The sequence below is a fragment of the Hypomesus nipponensis genome, chromosome 7, assembly GCF_054491055.1.
Source record: "Hypomesus nipponensis isolate SF chromosome 7, ASM5449105v1, whole genome shotgun sequence".
Taxonomy (NCBI): domain Eukaryota; kingdom Metazoa; phylum Chordata; class Actinopteri; order Osmeriformes; family Osmeridae; genus Hypomesus; species Hypomesus nipponensis.
This window is the reverse complement of record NC_140367.1, coordinates 15,716,590-15,735,082: the sequence shown is the minus strand read 5'-3', so window position 1 is coordinate 15,735,082 and position 18,493 is coordinate 15,716,590. Positions and strand designations below refer to the sequence as shown.

Sequence of the window (18,493 nt, the reverse complement as noted above, 5' to 3'; positions counted from 1 at the left end):
GGTACTTGTCTTCCTCTCCCTTGTCCCACTCCTCTCCCTTGGCCTGGTACGCGTCTTCCTCTCCCTTGTCCTGGTACTTGTCTTCCTCTCCCTTTTCCTGGTACTTGTCTTCCTCTCCCTTGTCCTGGCACTTGTCTTCCTCTCGCTTGCCCTTGTCCCACTCCTCTCCCTTGTCCTGGTACTTGTCTTCCTCTCCCTTGTCCCACTCCTCTCCCTTGTCCTGGTACTTGTCTTCCTCTCCCTTGTGCAGGCATTACTGTATTCTTACTTTCAGTCTTACCCACACCAGATCAGCCCAAAGAGGTTCTCTTTACTGTCTATACCATATGATCATGCAATTGAAAGAACCTCAACACCTTAGTGTTTCCTAGTTGGGAATCAGCTGTGATGTACAGTATTTACATAACTTAAGCTGTTTCTCAGAAGCAATAGAATCAAATACAGGGGATATATTTCTGTTTCAATTCACAATATAAACAGCTTTTCACTTTGACTTTAGCTAATAATTTAGGTTTTGAACATGATGTTATCTGTTTTGTTGACAGTGTGAAAGCATTGGTAAATTGGGCAGTAAAAATCGATTGTTTTGGTCTTGGTTGAGCTTGTGTGTAAAAGAAGTTCAAGCATTTAAAATTTGTGTTTACTCTATGCATTTTGTGTCAAATCAACAAGAAATGTGTTAATTGTACAGCCTACACAGACGGATGTTGTGCTCACTGTGTTGAGTTTAGGAAACTTGTTAAAGGTACTGAAAAAACTTTCATAGCGATTGTAAAATACTGTATTTATATAGGCCTAGCACAATTCATACACAATAGAAATTCCAATTGCATTACAAATGAGCAGAAGTGTAAGTGTAGTGTGTATTTATTAAAACAAACAAGAAAGAAGTGTAAAATTAGGACAATTATTAGTTGGAAAATTATAAAGGAGAGAAATATTCAATTTAAAATTAGAACGGATGAAAAAGGTATAACTATTTATTTTGCGCAAAAATTTCAGCTCTCAATTGTGGTAAGAGTGCTCTTGGGTGTGCGGAAATTCTGTTCTTACCTAAGAACAAATCCCAAATAAGAAAACATTGGTGAATGCCAGAATCTTCGTGAAAACTGTGTAAGTGGGGTTTGAGAACAAATTTGTTTGTAAGAACATTTGGTGAATGAGACCTATTCACCTGAGGAATATAGCAAAGGTACGACCATTCATAAACCAAAATGATGCAGAGAAGTTAATTCATGCTTTTATATCTAGCTGGCTGGACTACTGTAACGCACTTTTCACTGGTCTTCCCAAGAAAACCACTGAAAGACTACATTCTGCAGCTAGATTATTAACAAAAACTAAAAGGAGAGAACACATTAGTCCTGTCCTAGCTACTTTACACAGGCTCCCTGTCACTTTCAGAATTGACTTTGAGGTCCTTTTCCTCACATACAATCTCTCACACAAGCTCTACACGGACAAGGACCTAGCTACATTGCTAACTCCCTTATAAACTACACACCAGCTCGAACACTGCGATCATCAAATGCAGGCCTATTAGAGGTCACCAGAAGCAGTCATAAGAAGATTGGTCATTCGGCCTTTGCTAATTACGCCCCAAAACTATGGAACAAATTACCCATAAATATTAGGGAAGCAAACACGCTAGACATTTTTAAAAGATAGCTTAAAACCTACCTTTTTACCGAAGCATTTAAGTAATTTTATCTCAGAAGGGATTTACTACTTTTATTATATTATTGTTGCTATTTTAATTATGACTTTTATCACCTGTATTATTGTTTTTATTGATTTTATGTAAAGCACTTTGAGCTACAATTCTTGTATGAAATGTGCTATATAAATAAAGTCTTACTTACTTACTTTGTGTGTAAAGGGAATTGTGAAGCATTGTTCTGTGGATTCTTGATCCCCTGAGACCTCCTCAGCTCTGGCTTGTACTCCTTCTCCTTCCTCACACCTTTCTTTTTTTCTCCGGTTTACAATAATCATGGTAGTGTAGGTAAGAGTTAACCTTAAATTTGTAACATGTTTGCCTTGTAATTGATTTCATTAATTTTCAATGTTATGAAATGTATATTTCATTTTAACCTTACTTTGACCATTCTTGCTCTGATTTAACCCATAGAGTCAAATAACTGTAATTCTATTGGTATTGGCATTATTTGGTTCATGCTAATAAACTGTTCAGTTTCCCATCTTCCTTTAAACCATAGGGGAATTTGTTTTGGTTGTTTGGACAATATTTAACCCCCTACCAGTGTTTATCTGGCACATGCTCTCCTGCTCCGTGTGCAGATCCCTGGCTCACTCGGTGTCCGAGAACCGTATACATGTTGTTAAAAATGAGGCACCTCAGGAGGCCGTATAAAATGGTGATCGGAGGAAGGTAGAGCCCAACCAGTTGTCCGCTGTTACCCCAATGCTGTGTATTAATTTCAATGAAAATGTATGTCGCTATGCTAATTGCAAATATCTGCATGCTTGCAGTTACTGTAACCAATAATTAACTGATTTAACTACTTGTACTCGCTGTGAATTATATTTTTGTTGCTTGCTTTCCTACAGGTACGCTTTTGCACTTTTGAGGTTCATGTTGTTTAATTTGTAATTTGTTTAACTACATGCTCTTATGTTTCTTCCCATTGGCACTTATTTGCTTTTCACAATGTATGCTTCATGTTTTGGCTACGCGCAATGGTTTTTGGGGCTATCTCGTTGTTTATGATCATTGACCTATGCACTTTTGTAAAGTTGTCTCTTAAAGTCGCTCTGGATAAAAAGCATCAGCTAAATGTAAATGTACTGCGGTGACGCTCATCCCCGAGTTGTGTGCCCACCCCGGCCCCAAAGGGCAAGTGAATAAACTGGTGTCAACCCCTGTGAACATTTGGAGACTTTGTGCTGCATTAGAGAAGCATCCCAATCGTTGTTTTGTATCCTACTTGCTGAATGGTCTGACTCATGGGTTCAATGCTGGATAAGGTCTGTCTGAGCTGCCGATGGTTAGTCATGTTGCAATAACCTGCAAGGCGCGCCCCGAACAGGTCAATTGTCTTTTGTTCTGCAACCGGTGGATGATTATTTTCATGTGGATTTTCCTTATTCTCCTCCCGCCTGTTGCATTTACGTACGTAGCGACAAGCTAGGTGTCCCATTGTCTGACTAGATAATGTAGGCCCACTGACCAAGCTTAAGTTCCTAGGCATCCAGCTGGACAGCACACCAATGCAGGCGTTGTTGCCCACGGAGAAGCTTGAGCGCGTTCAGGGCTACAGGGCCACCTGTAGTGCTGTGTCCATGAGCAAACACAAGATAAACATAAAAGCTTTCTCTGCTAGACCATCTAAACTTTGCAATGCGCATTATCTCCCATATTTTTCTCGCCTCCTGGACCTGTGCAAAACTGTAGCAATCCTGCAGGACACCCTGGTGCTTAACGATGGGGGCAGGTTGGAACGGTATTTCGTTTGTCTATAACAATGAGGTGGAAACGTCCACCGCCCTCGAGTTCTACACGGATGCTGCCCCCTCGGTCAGGTTCGGGGATACCACAGTCGAGAGTGCTTCTGTACTGCGTGCCACGCGCTAGACATCATAGAGGCGCAGAAAGTAGAGTACTTGAGAACTGAGACCTGTGTGTGACTGTGTTTTGGGCAATGTTTGCGCAGCTTGTACACAATAAAGAGGCTTGCATTAGATAACACTCAGCAACTATCTCTACTCTAGGCATAGTGCTCAAGCTGAGCAAGTGCTGAGCAAGACCTACGGCGACCAATGTGGTCCGTAAGTATCCTGTGGCTGGGTGGCTTTATACATTGCTAATGCTAGAATGTCTCTTTGGATCTCCATGAAGCCATGGTGATCTGCCCACCATCGGATGAGAAGGGTACCAGGGAGATGGTCAGTGTATGGGACTTGGTTGCAGGAGGACATCTCATTGAGCAATGGGTCTGGGTCGGACGTGCGCGTGGAATGGCCCCGTAAACCGCACATCAGATGGTGTGCAACATGGATATGCAAAGAGCCTTAGTCATCGTTGTCATGCTAGCATGACCTGGAGCATCCATTTTTGTTGTAGAGTCTAACCCAGGGGTACTCAATTAGAAACTCAAAAAGGTCCACTCAAATTTCCATCCAGGGTCTGGAACAGTGATGGTTTATTTTTCTGGCCCTTACCTCAGAGTTCTGGGGGTAATTTTGTTCAAAGTGTCAATGCTTTGACACCTGCATGATCCACAGAGGTTGCGGCCAACGTTGAGTGAGTGAGTTGTCATGGTGATTACTATTACAGCTCTTGATTGGATCTTTGGATTGGACACAGAAAATAGATACCATAGGGAAAACAATATAGGCGTGAAATCACGCACCAATGAAAACTCGCTTGGATCATGACTAAATTAGAATGTTGATTTTGGCTTCGGTCCAAATTGTATTGCGTCTCCGTCCAGGTCCGGACCGCGGTCCGCCTATTGAGTACCACCGGTCTATCCTATTTGTTGTAGCGGTTTTGACAGTTGAGAGAGGAGCAACTTTCCCGCGAGTGGGCGTGGTTTCAGCGACCTCAGCGGACATGAACCCAGCGTTTGAGATCTGAGAAACCTGTCAATTCTTTCACAATTTTGATCACTTATTTTTGTTACTTGGCGATTTTTTCAAATTTGGCTGGTGGTTAGGAACACATTTTTCTGTGGTGTGACAAACTCAGAACACATATTTTATTGTCCCTTTACAGGAACTTAAAGATCTTAAACTTTAGGACCATGTGCATACATTTTCAGAATACCTTAGACCTTGCATTGTGAGGCAAACTCCCTTTACAAACAGAGTAAATATCATGTGTTTACAATGACAAAATCATTGTGTGTGAATGCTTTCAGTTAACTATTTTACTACAGTAGTGATTTTAATATTGGCCTTTAAAGGGTTACGGTTTAGTACAGTTATACCATAAACTAAAATCCTATATATAAAAAAGACAACTTTGTTTAATTCTACAGGCTCTATTTAAACATACTTCTAAAATATTGTTTATTAAAAACCACAATTGTCTAAAAAAGGTTTAAAAGGAAGACAAAAGGAAAAAAGTGTTTATATCCCAACAGGACTTGAGTAATTAAAACGTCAGAAGTAAGTACCAGATAACCAAAAATTACTTACTTTTCGTTGATGAAAGATGTGACTTTTGTCAATATCTTTCTTGTCCTCATCCTCATAGACCAAGACAAAATCGACCCGCCTCACCCCATCGTTGAAGAACAATGAGTCAAGTTGGTCATTGAACTCAGCCTGTGGGCAATTGTAGAAGTCATCAGGCTCTCCATGCTCTAAACTTGCAGTCCTCATCCTCCATTAAATTGTACATATAGACAAAACAGAACCCTTTTTTGAACACAAAGCCAAGCCAAATATTTTACTGTTCTGTGCTGCACAGTTAATTCTACAAAGCTCCAACCAACATTTTTTAATCAAAGACAAGAAGCTACAGTGTTTCCTCTATGTTCCACGGCTCAATTTCTGCCGCCACGGTATCAGAAATAGGGCTGTACAAAATTATAGGCAGTCTATCAGCAGTGATTGTTAGAGTGCATGTCGGAGAATAGCACGGACACGTGCTTCACACCCAGTTGAAATTGCGTGTGTGAGAACTTGAGAACTCGTATTCTCATTCGTAGTCGTATAATTGATGTTGTCAGTTAATTTAAGACTGTTATTGTATAAGTCTATAGTTCTTGCAAATTCAAATGAAGTTAACTGGTGATTTTCGTTGTTTGTATTCTTCCCCTGCTAGCTGAATTGCACATCTGCTGATTTGATAGCAATTGCTGCCCTTGCTCACGTTTGTATTTTAGGTGCAGTATTATGCTGAAGTAGTTTTAATAGATGTCTGATAGACCTGCCCCCACTGCTAAAAAGAATCCTAAAGGAAACACAGAGCTATTTAATAATTATGGTTGCATACCCACCTTTTCTGCTTTGGTAACTAATGTTCCTTCAGGTATGGTCTCATATGTTGGCAAAAACTCCTGAGAATAAACTGAAGTAAAGAAGAAAATGTAGGCTCACCAACAAAAGTATTTTAAATTGTTTCATTCAATGAATCCATTTGAGTACATTTGTTTCTGACATTTTAATGCTTCAAATACAGGCCAACTAAGATCATATTTGATGGATCACAATAGATTACATAACATTCTTTTTAGAAAATGTTGTACACTGGAAAATGTGAATAAAGACAGATGTTTTGGAAACATTTGGCCTACACTTATTGACAAACTGACAAATGGTCAAACCAAATATTCCACAGTCGTAATAAATGTCATTGTGGTTTTAAATTCTACAATCCTGTATTTTGGGACACACCTAATATGTATTATTAAGGTGATTTAATCTTTGTTTAAATAACTGCCTGTTCTGTCTACCATAGATCAATTACACAATGAACAGGGTTAGGATGAACATTAGTGAACTGTATCAGTCCAAATACCATACACCATAACATAATAATATATATAGTTCAATCTCTGCATTTTTAGTGTAGGTTATCTTTATTATGGTTATTAGGTTACCATTGTCTCTAAAACTGTAACCTCAAGTATGCCTTATATAAGCATACCATATAATTAGTGTGCACCCGAATTAGCCTAACTAAAAAAAATATTGAGAAAAACAATACAGTGAAATACTGTAAAGGTGTATTACACAAGACAAAAGTCCACTACAATACAATAGGTTCAGCTTACACTGTAAGTAAGGTTCAGAGAAATAGTGAGTGATGAGGAAAACTCTTCTGGGTGTTCCTATAAGCTTTGCTGCACTAGAAATGTGTAAACAATACAATGATCATACCAAACAGACATTTCAGTTTAGCACACCCATCACTAAGACAATAAGTAGCTTCCAGTTGGCTTAAATTCCATCCTTCATGTAAAAGCATGCTTTAACTTCTAAACAGGGCACTTCCCTGTATAACAATTTGGAGTATGTATGCCGAATAGGCCTAGATGCAGTAATTAGTCAACTGCTAGCAATTTGTCACTGATAGCCACATACAATTCAACAAAGGAAATGGGTCTATTGGTCAACTAAATTAGGCAACATTTGAGATTAATCTTTGGGTTTTTGCTTTGTTACTGTGTGATTTGGCATAGTTATCGGCTGCCCCGGTGTTAAGGGTGCCGGACCCTTTGAAGAACAAGTAGGGCCGATAACTTGAAATCACAGCTGTGACGGCATATTTTTAATGAAAGTTGGTTGCAAAAAAAAAACAAATAAATTCCGCGTGAACTCACCGACTTCCTCTACTATTCCAATATGTATCTCCGTATCATCCTGCAAATCTTCCTTATCGGACATCGAGTCCATTTCAAGAAGATCGTTCTCTCCACTTTCGGTCATTTTATCCGTCAAGCAAGTCATGTGTAAGTAACTTTAGTTAATGGAGAAGTATTTTTTTTCTTTCTGACACAACATTGGAGGACAAAGTAGTTGAAGTTGACAAAGGGTGCGGTTTGGAAGGGACATGGTTTGACAGCTCTAGCCTCCGCCCACCCAAAAACTTTTGGACCGCCCTTTAGTGGTCCTCAAACATGCAGTTGCTTGGGTACGACACGCGTTCCTTCCGCATTCTACGATTACGGAAATATATCCCAGACAGCAGACCAACTATTCAACAAAGTATTAACGTTGAATCAATAGCTGTTTATCAATCCGAAATAACGCATAACGTAGGCCTACTTGTGTTCTAGAGAAGAACGTTCTTGCCAAGAATGGTCTTGCAAGACCGCGAGGACGGAGAACGCACTTATCTAGATTGAGATGCGTGTGTGGCGATTGGCTATTGCGCAATACCCTGGACTAATTTAACCAGCGGTAACACTTGGATTATCAGTGCAACATTTGATTCTTAGATGCCACCTACGTCACATCCAAACAGACCGCCGCCATCTGCACAACGCCCATTATGGCCACCCACACTGCCGATTTCAATGAAAGAGACAGAGATATGTTGAAAAAAAAGCCTATTTGTTACCCCCAGTTTTCTTTGGTTCCTTGTTATCTGCCCCAGGCTTGTCCCAATTGGCTTTCCTTGACAGACCTATACACATTTATCTTGTGCATAACCCCTTCAAGCTTCAAGCCCCTTCAAGCTATCCCCACTGTATGGGGATGCAGGGCTTGACATGAACTTTTAGAGGCAATTATGTTCTATGCACAAAAGTCACTTGTCCGAAACCTAGCCTGACTTAGCGAAACGGGCAAAACTAGCCTGGCTAACGGAGGTCGCTTTCTCAGGCAAATGACAAATGAAACAGGCTCCCTGACGTTTTTGGTGTAGAATGGAGTGAAATACAACATTGTGAATACTGCCAGTGAGGGCCCGAGTCTGACTCTGAGGCTAACATCAAAACAGTGTAACCGGGGGACCAAGGCATGGCTGCCGCCTACTACTATGCAGGCGACAACTTTCGTGACCCAAATCAAAATTCTGATCCGACAGATCAATCTCTTAAAGGCTCTCCTCCTCTACCTTTCAGCAGAATTCACTGAGATGAACTTCACCGAAACACAGAGGAAAAAAGATAGCAACTTTTAAATCGGTTAAATAGACGTAATGAGTGGCACTGCACATAACGTTAAGTAACATGGCATTTTATTAAGTGGGGCAAATATGTTTCGCTTTGACTGGCCCCACGGGGGGGGGAGGGGGAGGAGTTTTGGTTAGGGCTTGGGTTTTTGGGGTGAGGGTGGTACAAAAAAGTGGGTGAAAAAAAGGGTTTGTGCATGGAGCCCTGATGGCCAGTGGCGTTTTCCCGCCCATTTACTTTTTTTTCATGGGAATGAAGGAACCGAAGTTTGGTGATGATCAGACACATTTTGCTGAGTTATGCTCTCACGTGTCTTTTGCAGCTTCGCTGCCGCCTTTGATCAGCTCTAACGAAAAAACGGTTTTGAAAATGGAAAATCCATGCAACACCTTTGTGAAGCTTGGTCTGAAGATCATCTGTGCCAAATTTATTCAACATTGGACACAATTTGGGGCGTGCAAAAGGTTTTTACACTTTTCCATGAAATCCAAAATGGCGGCCGCGTCAATTCGGTTATTATGAAATATTATCAATGGCCAGGCTTGATATCTCACAAGACATCAAGAGACAAAGAAATTACTTTATTAAGGTAAACACTTCCATAGTTATTAGCCAAAACACGTTTATGCTTCCGGCCACGCCCCCTTTTAGTCACATGACACCATTTTTGGACATCCTTAGAATAAAGTTCCGAGTAGGCCTAACAACTTTGGTGTCACTGCTTCAAAGAACTGCTGAGATATGGCTTCACTTCCTGTTTGGCTGCTTTTCTGCTGAATTTGATTGGCTGTACCGGACAAACGGTTGTGAGGATCACAATTCTAATCGATAACTGACCACGATAACTAGTCAAGGCATCACTTTAAAAATTGACATTTTGGGGCGTGGCCTGTAGCGCCACCTATTGTCTCACATGGCCCATGTTTGGTATGGTAGTTACTAATGGTCTGCAGTTTCAACATGCCAAATTTCTCAACTTTTTACCATTGTGCTCTAGGGGCTGCCATTGACTCCCATGGGTAAAACATAATAATAAATATAACTGCAAGCAGTAATGGCGGATTCCTCCAAACACTGCAAACCATTGAACAATGTTTATTCTTGACAAATTGTAACTGTATAGAAGAATGTATGCTGCAGAATTACCAATGGCATACCAAATCTGAAATGCAATACCATCAAGATCCACAAGGGCCTTTATTTCAAGCCAGTAAGTGAAGGAAGGGGGCTTGGTGAGCTTATCCATTCCAGAAAGCCTTGTATCTTTATGCATTAAGGCGTGGCCTGTAGCGCCACCTATGGGTAATGGTGGGCCATTTGTGGTGTGGTAGTTACTCTTGGCCTATACTATTAATGTTTCAGGATTTTAAAAACTTTTTACCACTGCATATAAAATCGAAAATGCAATACCAACAGGATCCACATGGGCTTTGGGTAAAGTGTGGTAGTTACTCTTGGCCGGTACTGTCAATGTGTCAGGATTTGGAGACCTTTTTACTATTGCATACAAAGTAGGAAATGCAATGACACCAAGGTCCTCAAGGGCCTATGCTGATATTCAAGGAATGAGTTGGGGCTTGGTCAGCCCACACAGTCCTGATATGTTGCGTGTATGTCTTGCCAAGCCCGCGCGTGTCAAGGGAAGAATGAGTGTGTGAGAATTTGGAGCATGCGCGGGGAGGAGCAGGGGACACATTTCATTGTAAATTTCCCTAGAAATTAGCCAAGCATGCATGTTTCAAAGATTCACCAAAAATCGACCTTTCATCTTAGAGTCAACTTTTTCTCAGATTTGTGTACTAAACATTCTCAAGAGTCTTCATATGAACTTGTTTGACTGGCTTACATGTAAAGCATTGCGAACCATTGAAAAATGTATATTCTTGACAAATTGTAACTGTATAGAAAAATCAATGCTGCAGAATTTCCAATGGGATACCAAATTTGAAATGCAATAACATCAAGATCCACAAGGGCCTTTATTTCAAGCCAAGAAGTGAAGTGCTTTAATCTTCACAAGAAGTGAAGTGCTTTGTGCTTTAAGGCGTGGCCTGTAGCGACACCTATTGGTAATGGTGGGCCATTTGTGGTGTGGTAGTTACTCTTGGCCTATACTATCAATGTTTCAGGATGTTTTTAACTTTTTACCATTGCATACAAAATCGGAAAAAAATACCAACAATATCCACATGGGCTTTTGTTAAAGTGTTGTTGTTACTGGCCTTGTTGTTGTTGGCCTTTACTATCAATGTTTCAGGATTTGGAGAACTTTTTACCATGGCAAACAAAATCTGAAATGCAATACCATCAAGATCCACAAGGCCTTTGCAAAAGACCAAGGAATGAGTGGGGGCTTGGTAAGCCCACACTCTCCTGAAATGTTGCGTGTGCGTCTTGCCAAGCCCGCGCGTGTGTCAAGGGAAGACCTATGGGTAATAGTGGGCCATTTGTGGTGTGGTAGTTACTCTTGGTCTATACTATCAATGTTTCAAGATTTTTATAACTTTTTACCATTGTATACAAAATCGGAAAAGCAATACCAACAAGATCCACATGGGCTTTTTGTTAAACTGTTTCTTTGCCTATACTATCTATGTTTCAGGATTTTGAGACCTTTTTACCATTGCATACAAAATCGGAAATGCAATACCATCAAGATCCACATGGGCCTTTTTTCAAGCCAATACGTGAAGGGAGGGGGCTTGGTGAACCTATCCATTCCAGAAAGCCTTGTATCTTTGTGCTTTTGGGCGTGGCCTATAGCCCCACCTATGGGTAATGGTGGGCCATTTGAGGTGTGGTATTTACTCTTGGTCTATACTATCAATGTTTCAGGATTTGAGACCTTTTTACCATTGCATACAAAATCGGAAATGCAATACCATCAAGAGCCACATGGGCCTTTGCTAAAGACCAAGGAATGAGTGGGGGCTTGGTCAGCCCACACTCTCCTGAAATGTTGCGTGTGCGTCTTGGCCGCGCGTGTGTCAAGGGAAGGCTGAGTGTGTGTGAGATTTTGGAGCACGCGCGGGGAGGAGCAGGGGAGACATTCATTGGAAATTTGCCTAGAAATTAGCCAAGCAAGCATGTTTCAAATATTCACCAAAAATCGACCTTTCATCTTACAGTCAACTTTTTCACAGATTTGTGTTATGAACATTCTCAAGAGTCTTCATATGAACTTGTGATTGAATCAGAGTATCAGTTTTTGACTGGCTGATGTGCAAAGCATTATTTTAGCGTTAGCGATAAGTTCAATTTGATTTATATCAATCATTTTTAGAGATATGAATTTGCCTTTGCACATGGTAATATGTTGTAGTGTCTTCCTCCGATCTACCAAGTTTAGTGTTGATATCTCAAAGATTTGCTGAGACATGACTTCACATCCTGTTTGGCGGCTTTTCTGATGAATTTGATTGGCTGTACCGGACAGACGGTTATGAGGATCAAAATTCCTTTGATAACTTTTGTGAGGCTTGGTTTGAAGATCATCTCTGGTCATTTTGAAGAAGTTTTGGCAAAAATTGTAGGAGAAGTAGGCTTTCAAAGGTTTTTGATAAAACCGGAAATAGCGGAAAATCTATATAACCGGAAATTGACGTCATAGGGTGCGTTGAACTCGGCTTGATCCAGGGAATCCAATGGTACCTCATTTGTGAAAATCGGTCATACGGTTCAAAAGTTGCGTGTGTAAACACAAGTCCAACTTTGACCCGTTGGTGGCGCTAGAGTGGTCTAATGGGAGACATGAAACTTGGTGTCGGTATAGAATGAACTGTCCTTAATGAGTGTGCCAAATTTTACAAAAAGTTGTCGAAGGGGTCTAGGGGCTGCCATTGACTCCCATGGTACAAGAATTACAAAATATAACTGCAAGCAGTAATGGCGGATTCCTCCAAACACTGCAAACCATTGAACAATGTTTATTCTTGACAAATTGTAACTGTATAGAAGAATGTATGCTGCAGAATTACCAATGGCATACCAAATCTGAAATGCAATACCATCAAGATCCACAAGGGCCTTTATTTCAAGCCAGTAAGTGAAGGAAGGGGGCTTGGTGAGCTTATCCATTCCAGAAAGCCTTGTATCTTTATGCATTAAGGCGTGGCCTGTAGCGCCACCTATGGGTAATGGTGGGCCATTTGTGGTGTGGTAGTTACTCTTGGCCTATACTATTAATGTTTCAGGATTTTAAAAACTTTTTACCACTGCATATAAAATCGAAAATGCAATACCAACAGGATCCACATGGGCTTTGGGTAAAGTGTGGTAGTTACTCTTGGCCTGTACTGTCAATGTGTCAGGATTTGGAGACCTTTTTACTATTGCATACAAAGTAGGAAATGCAATGACACCAAGGTCCTCAAGGGCCTATGCTGATATTCAAGGAATGAGTTGGGGCTTGGTCAGCCCGCACAGTCCTGATATGTTGCGTGTATGTCTTGCCGCGCGTGTCAAGGGAAGAATGAGTGTGTGAGAATTTGGAGCATGCGCGGGGAGGAGCAGGGGACACATTTCATTGTAAATTTCCCTAGAAATTAGCCAAGCATGCATGTTTCAAAGATTCACCAAAAATCGACCTTTCATCTTAGAGTCAACTTTTTCTCAGATTTGTGTACTAAACATTCTCAAGAGTCTTCATATGAACTTGTTTGACTGGCTTACATGTAAAGCATTGCGAACCATTGAAAAATGTATATTCTTGACAAATTGTAACTGTATAGAAAAATCAATGCTGCAGAATTTCCAATGGGATACCAAATCTGAAATGCAATAACATCAAGATCCACAAGGGCCTTTATTTCAAGCCAAGAAGTGAAGTGCTTTAATCTTCACAAGAAGTGAAGTGCTTTGTGCTTTAAGGCGTGGCCTGTAGCGACACCTATTGGTAATGGTGGGCCATTTGTGGTGTGGTAGTTACTCTTGGCCTATACTATCAATGTTTCAGGATGTTTTTAACTTTTTACCATTGCATACAAAATCGGAAAAATATACCAACAATATCCACATGGGCTTTTGTTAAAGTGTTGTTGTTACTGTTGGCCTTTACTATCAATGTTTCAGGATTTGGAGAACTTTTTACCATGGCAAACAAAATCTGAAATGCAATACCATCAAGATCCACAAGGCCTTTGCAAAAGACCAAGGAATGAGTGGGGGCTTGGTAAGCCCACACTCTCCTGAAATGTTGCGTGTGCGTCTTGCCAAGCCCGCGCGTGTGTCAAGGGAAGACCTATGGGTAATAGTGGGCCATTTGTGGTGTGGTAGTTACTCTTGGTCTATACTATCAATGTTTCAGGATTTTTATAACTTTTTACCATTGTATACAAAATCGGAAAAGCAATACCAACAAGATCCACATGGGCTTTTTGTTAAACTGTTTCTTTGCCTATACTATCTATGTTTCAGGATTTTGAGACCTTTTTACCATTGCATACAAAATCGGAAATGCAATACCATCAAGATCCACATGGGCCTTTTTTCAAGCCAATACGTGAAGGGAGGGGGCTTGGTGAACCTATCCATTCCAGAAAGCCTTGTATCTTTGTGCTTTTGGGCGTGGCCTATAGCGCCACCTATGGGTAATGGTGGGCCATTTGAGGTGTGGTATTTACTCTTGGTCTATACTATCAATGTTTCAGGATTTGAGACCTTTTTACCATTGCATACAAAATCGGAAATGCAATACCATCAAGAGCCACATGGGCCTTTGCTAAAGACCAAGGAATGAGTGGGGGCTTGGTCAGCCCACACTCTCCTGAAATGTTGCGTGTGCGTCTTGGCCGCGCGTGTGTCAAGGGAAGGCTGAGTGTGTGTGAGATTTTGGAGCACGCGCGGGGAGGAGCAGGGGAGACATTCATTGGAAATTTGCCTAGAAATTAGCCAAGCAAGCATGTTTCAAATATTCACCAAAAATCGACCTTTCATCTTACAGTCAACTTTTTCACAGATTTGTGTTATGAACATTCTCAAGAGTCTTCATATGAACTTGTGATTGAATCAGAGTATCAGTTTTTGACTGGCTGATGTGCAAAGCATTATTTTAGCGTTAGCGATAAGTTCAATTTGATTTATATCAATCATTTTTAGAGATATGAATTTGCCTTTGCACATGGTAATATGTTGTAGTGTCTTCCTCCGATTTACCAAGTTTAGTGTTGATATCTCAAAGATTTGCTGAGACATGACTTCACATCCTGTTTGGCGGCTTTTCTGATGAATTTGATTGGCTGTACCGGACAGACGGTTATGAGGATCAAAATTCCTTTGATAACTTTTGTGAGGCTTGGTTTGAAGATCATCTCTGGTGATTTTGAAGAATATATGACAAAAATTGTAGGAGGAGTAGGCTTTCAAAGGTTTTTGATAAAACCGGAAATGGCGGGAAATCTATATAACCGGAAATTAACGCCATGGTGTGCGTTGAACTCGGCTTGATCCAGGGAATCCAATGGTACCTCATTTTTGAAAATTAGTCATACGGTTCAAAAGTTGCGTGTGTAAACACAAGTCCAACTTTGACCCATTGGTGGCGCTAGAGTGGTCTAATGGGAGACATGAAACTTGGTGTAGGTATAGAAGAAACTGTCCTTAATGAGTGTGCCAAATTTCACAAAAAGTTGTCGATGGGGTCTAGGGGCTGCCATTGACTCCCATGGTACAAGAATTACAAAATATAACTGCAAGCAGTAATGGCGGATTCCTCCAAACACTGCGAACCATTGAAAAATGTTTATTTTTGACAAATTGTAACTGTATAGAAAAATGTATGCTGCAGAATTACCAATGGCATACCAAATCTGAAATGCAATACCATCAAGATCCACAAGGGCCTTTATTTCAAGCCAGTAAGTGAAGGAAGGGGGCTTGGTGAGCTTATCCATTCCAGAAAGCCTTGTATCTTTATGCATTAAGGCGTGGCCTGTAGCGCCACCTATGGGTAATGGTGGACCATTTGTGGTGTGGTAGTTACTCTTGGCCTATACTATTAATGTTTCAGGATTTTAAAAACTTTTTACCATTGCATATAAAATCGGAAATGCAATACCAACAGGATCCACATGGGCTTTGGGTAAAGTGTGGTAGTTACTCTTGGCCTGTACTGTCAATGTGTCAGGATTTGGAGACCTTTTTACTATTGCATACAAAGTAGGAAATGCAATGACACCAAGGTCCTCAAGGGCCTATGCTGATATTCAAGGAATGAGTGGGGGCTTGGTCAGCCCACACAGTCCTGATATGTTGCGTGTGTGTCTTGCCAAGCCCGCGCGTGTCAAGGGAAGAATGAGTGTCTGAGAATTTGGAGCATGCGCGGGGAGGAGCAGGGGACACATTTCATTGTAAATTTCCCTAGAAATTAGCCAAGCATGCATGTTTCAAAGATTCACCAAAAATCGACCTTTCATCTTAGAGTCAACTTTTTCTCAGATTTGTGTACTAAACATTCTCAAGAGTCTTCATATGAACTTGTTTGACTGGCTTACGTGTAAAGCATTGCGAACCATTGAAAAATGTATATTCTTGACAAATTGTAACTGTATAGAAAAATCAATGCTGCAGAATTTCCAATGGGATACCAAATCTGAAATGCAATAACATCAACATCCACAAGGGCCTTTATTTCAAGCCAAGAAGTGAAGCGCTTTAATCTTCACAAGAAGTGAAGTGCTTTGTGCTTTAGGGCGTGGCCTGTAGCGACACCTATTGGTAATGGTGGGCCATTTGTGGTGTGGTAGTTACTCTTGGCCTATACTATCAATGTTTCAGGATGTTTTTAACTTTTTACCATTGCATACAAAATCGGAAATGCAATACCAACAAGATCCACATGGGCTTTTGTTAAAGTGTTGTTGTTACTCTTGGCCTTTACTATCAATGTTTCAGGATTTGGAGAACTTTTTACCATGGCAAACAAAATCTGAAATGCAATACCATCAAGATCCACATGGCCTTTGCAAAAGACCAAGGAACACTCTCCTGAAATGTTGCGTGTGCGTCTTGCCAAGCCCGCGCGTGTGTCAAGGGAAGACCTATGGGTAATAGTGGGCCATTTGTGGTGTGGTAGTTACTCTTGGTCTATACTATCAATGTTTCAGGATTTTTATAACTTTTTACCATTGTATACAAAATCGGAAAAGCAATACCAACAAGATCCACATGGGCTTTTTGTTAAAGTGTTTCTTTGCCTATACTATCTATGTTTCAGGATTTTGAGACCTTTTTACCATTGCATACAAAATCGGAAATGCAATACCATCAAGAGCCACATGGGCCTTTTTTTCAAGCCAATAAGTGAAGGGAGGGGGCTTGGTGAGCCTATCCATTCCAGAAAGCCTTGTATATTTGTGCTTTTTGGCGTGGCCTGTAGCGCCACCTATGGGTAATGGTGGGCCATTTGTGGTGTGGTAGTTACTCTTGGTCTATACTATCAATGTTTCAGGATTTTTATAACTTTTTACCATTGCATACAAAATCGGAAATGCAATACCAACAAGATCCACATGGGCTTTTGTTAAAGTGTTTCTCGGCCTACACTATCAATGTTTCAGGATTTGAGACCTTTTTACCATTGCATACAAAATCGGAAATGCAATACCATCAAGAGCCACATGGGCCTTTGCTAAAGACCAAGGAATGAGTGGGGGCTTGGTCAGCCCACACTCTCCTGAAATGTTGCGTGTGCGTCTTGGCCGCGCGTGTGTCAAGGGAAGGCTGAGTGTGTGTGAGATTTTGGAGCACGCGCGGGGAGGAGCAAGGGAGACATTCATTGGAAATTTGCCTAGAAATTAGCCAAGCAAGCATGTTTCAAATATTCACCAAAAATCGACCTTTCATCTTACAGTCAACTTTTTCACAGATTTGTGTTATGAACATTCTCAAGAGTTTTCATATGAACTTGTGATTGAATCAGAGTATCAGTTTTTGAATGGCTGATGTGTAAAGCATAATTTTAGCGTTAGCGATAAGTTCAATTTGCTTTATATCAATCATTTTTTGAGATATGAATTTGCCTTTGCACATGGTAACATGTTGTAGTGTCTTCCTCCGATCTACCAAGTTTAGTGTTGATATCTCAAAGATTTGCTGAGACATGACTTCACATCCTGTTTTGCGGCTTTTCTGATGAATTTGATTGGCTGTACCGGACAGACGGTTATGAGGATCAAAATTCCTTTGATAACTTTTGTGAGGCTTGGTCTGAAAATCATCTCTGGTGATTTTGAAGAAGATATGACAAAAATTGTAGGAGGAGTAGGCTTTCAAAGGTTTTTGATAAAACCGGAAATGGCGGGAAATCTATATAACCGGAAATTAACGCCATGGTGTGCGTTGAACTCGGCTTGATCCAGGGAATCCAATGGTACCTCATTTTTGAAAATGAGTCATACGGTTCAAAAGTTGCGTGTGTAAACACAAGTCCAACTTTGACCCATTGGTGGCGCTAGAGTGGTCTAATGGGAGACATGAAACTTGGTGTAGGTATAGAAGAAACTGTCCTTAATGAGTGTGCCAAATTTCACAAAAAGTTGTCGATGGGGTCTAGGGGCTGCCATTGACTCCCATGGTACAAGAATTACAAATAATAAAACCACCAATAACAATAGGTTTCCTCCTTACGGAGGAATCCTAATAATAAAACCACCAATAACAATAGGTTTCCTCCTTACGGAGGAATCCTAATAAAACCACCAATAACAATAGGGTTCCCTCCTACCGGAGGAACCCTAATAAAACTAACAATAACAATAGGTTTCCTCCTTACGGAGGAATCCTAATAATACTACCAATTACAATAGGTGCCTCGCAGCTTCGCTGCTTGGCCCCTAATAATACTACCAATTACAATAGGTGCCTCGCAGCTTCGCTGCTTGGCCCCTAAATATAGCTGCAAGCAG

At 40.8% G+C, this 18,493-nt stretch overlaps 1 protein-coding gene across 2 annotated transcripts in view; it reads right to left on the bottom strand.

The window, feature by feature from the left end:
• Positions 1–7,579, bottom strand: part of ano6 (anoctamin 6) — a 76,654-nt gene extending 69,075 nt beyond the window's left edge. Inside the window, exons 1-3 of one of the 2 annotated variants that reach the window (XM_084701187.1) lie at positions 7,296–7,579; positions 5,970–6,040; positions 5,164–5,292 (exon numbers count right to left, since the gene is read on the bottom strand). In XM_084701187.1, coding sequence (XP_084557313.1) covers positions 5,164–5,292; positions 5,970–6,040; positions 7,296–7,422 — 327 coding nt within the window. In that variant the 5' untranslated portion in view covers positions 7,423–7,579. The remainder of the gene's footprint in view (positions 1–5,163; positions 5,293–5,969; positions 6,041–7,295) is intronic. The other variant, XM_084701188.1, reaches the window with a different exon arrangement.
• Between the last annotated feature and the right edge of the window lie 10,914 nt (positions 7,580–18,493).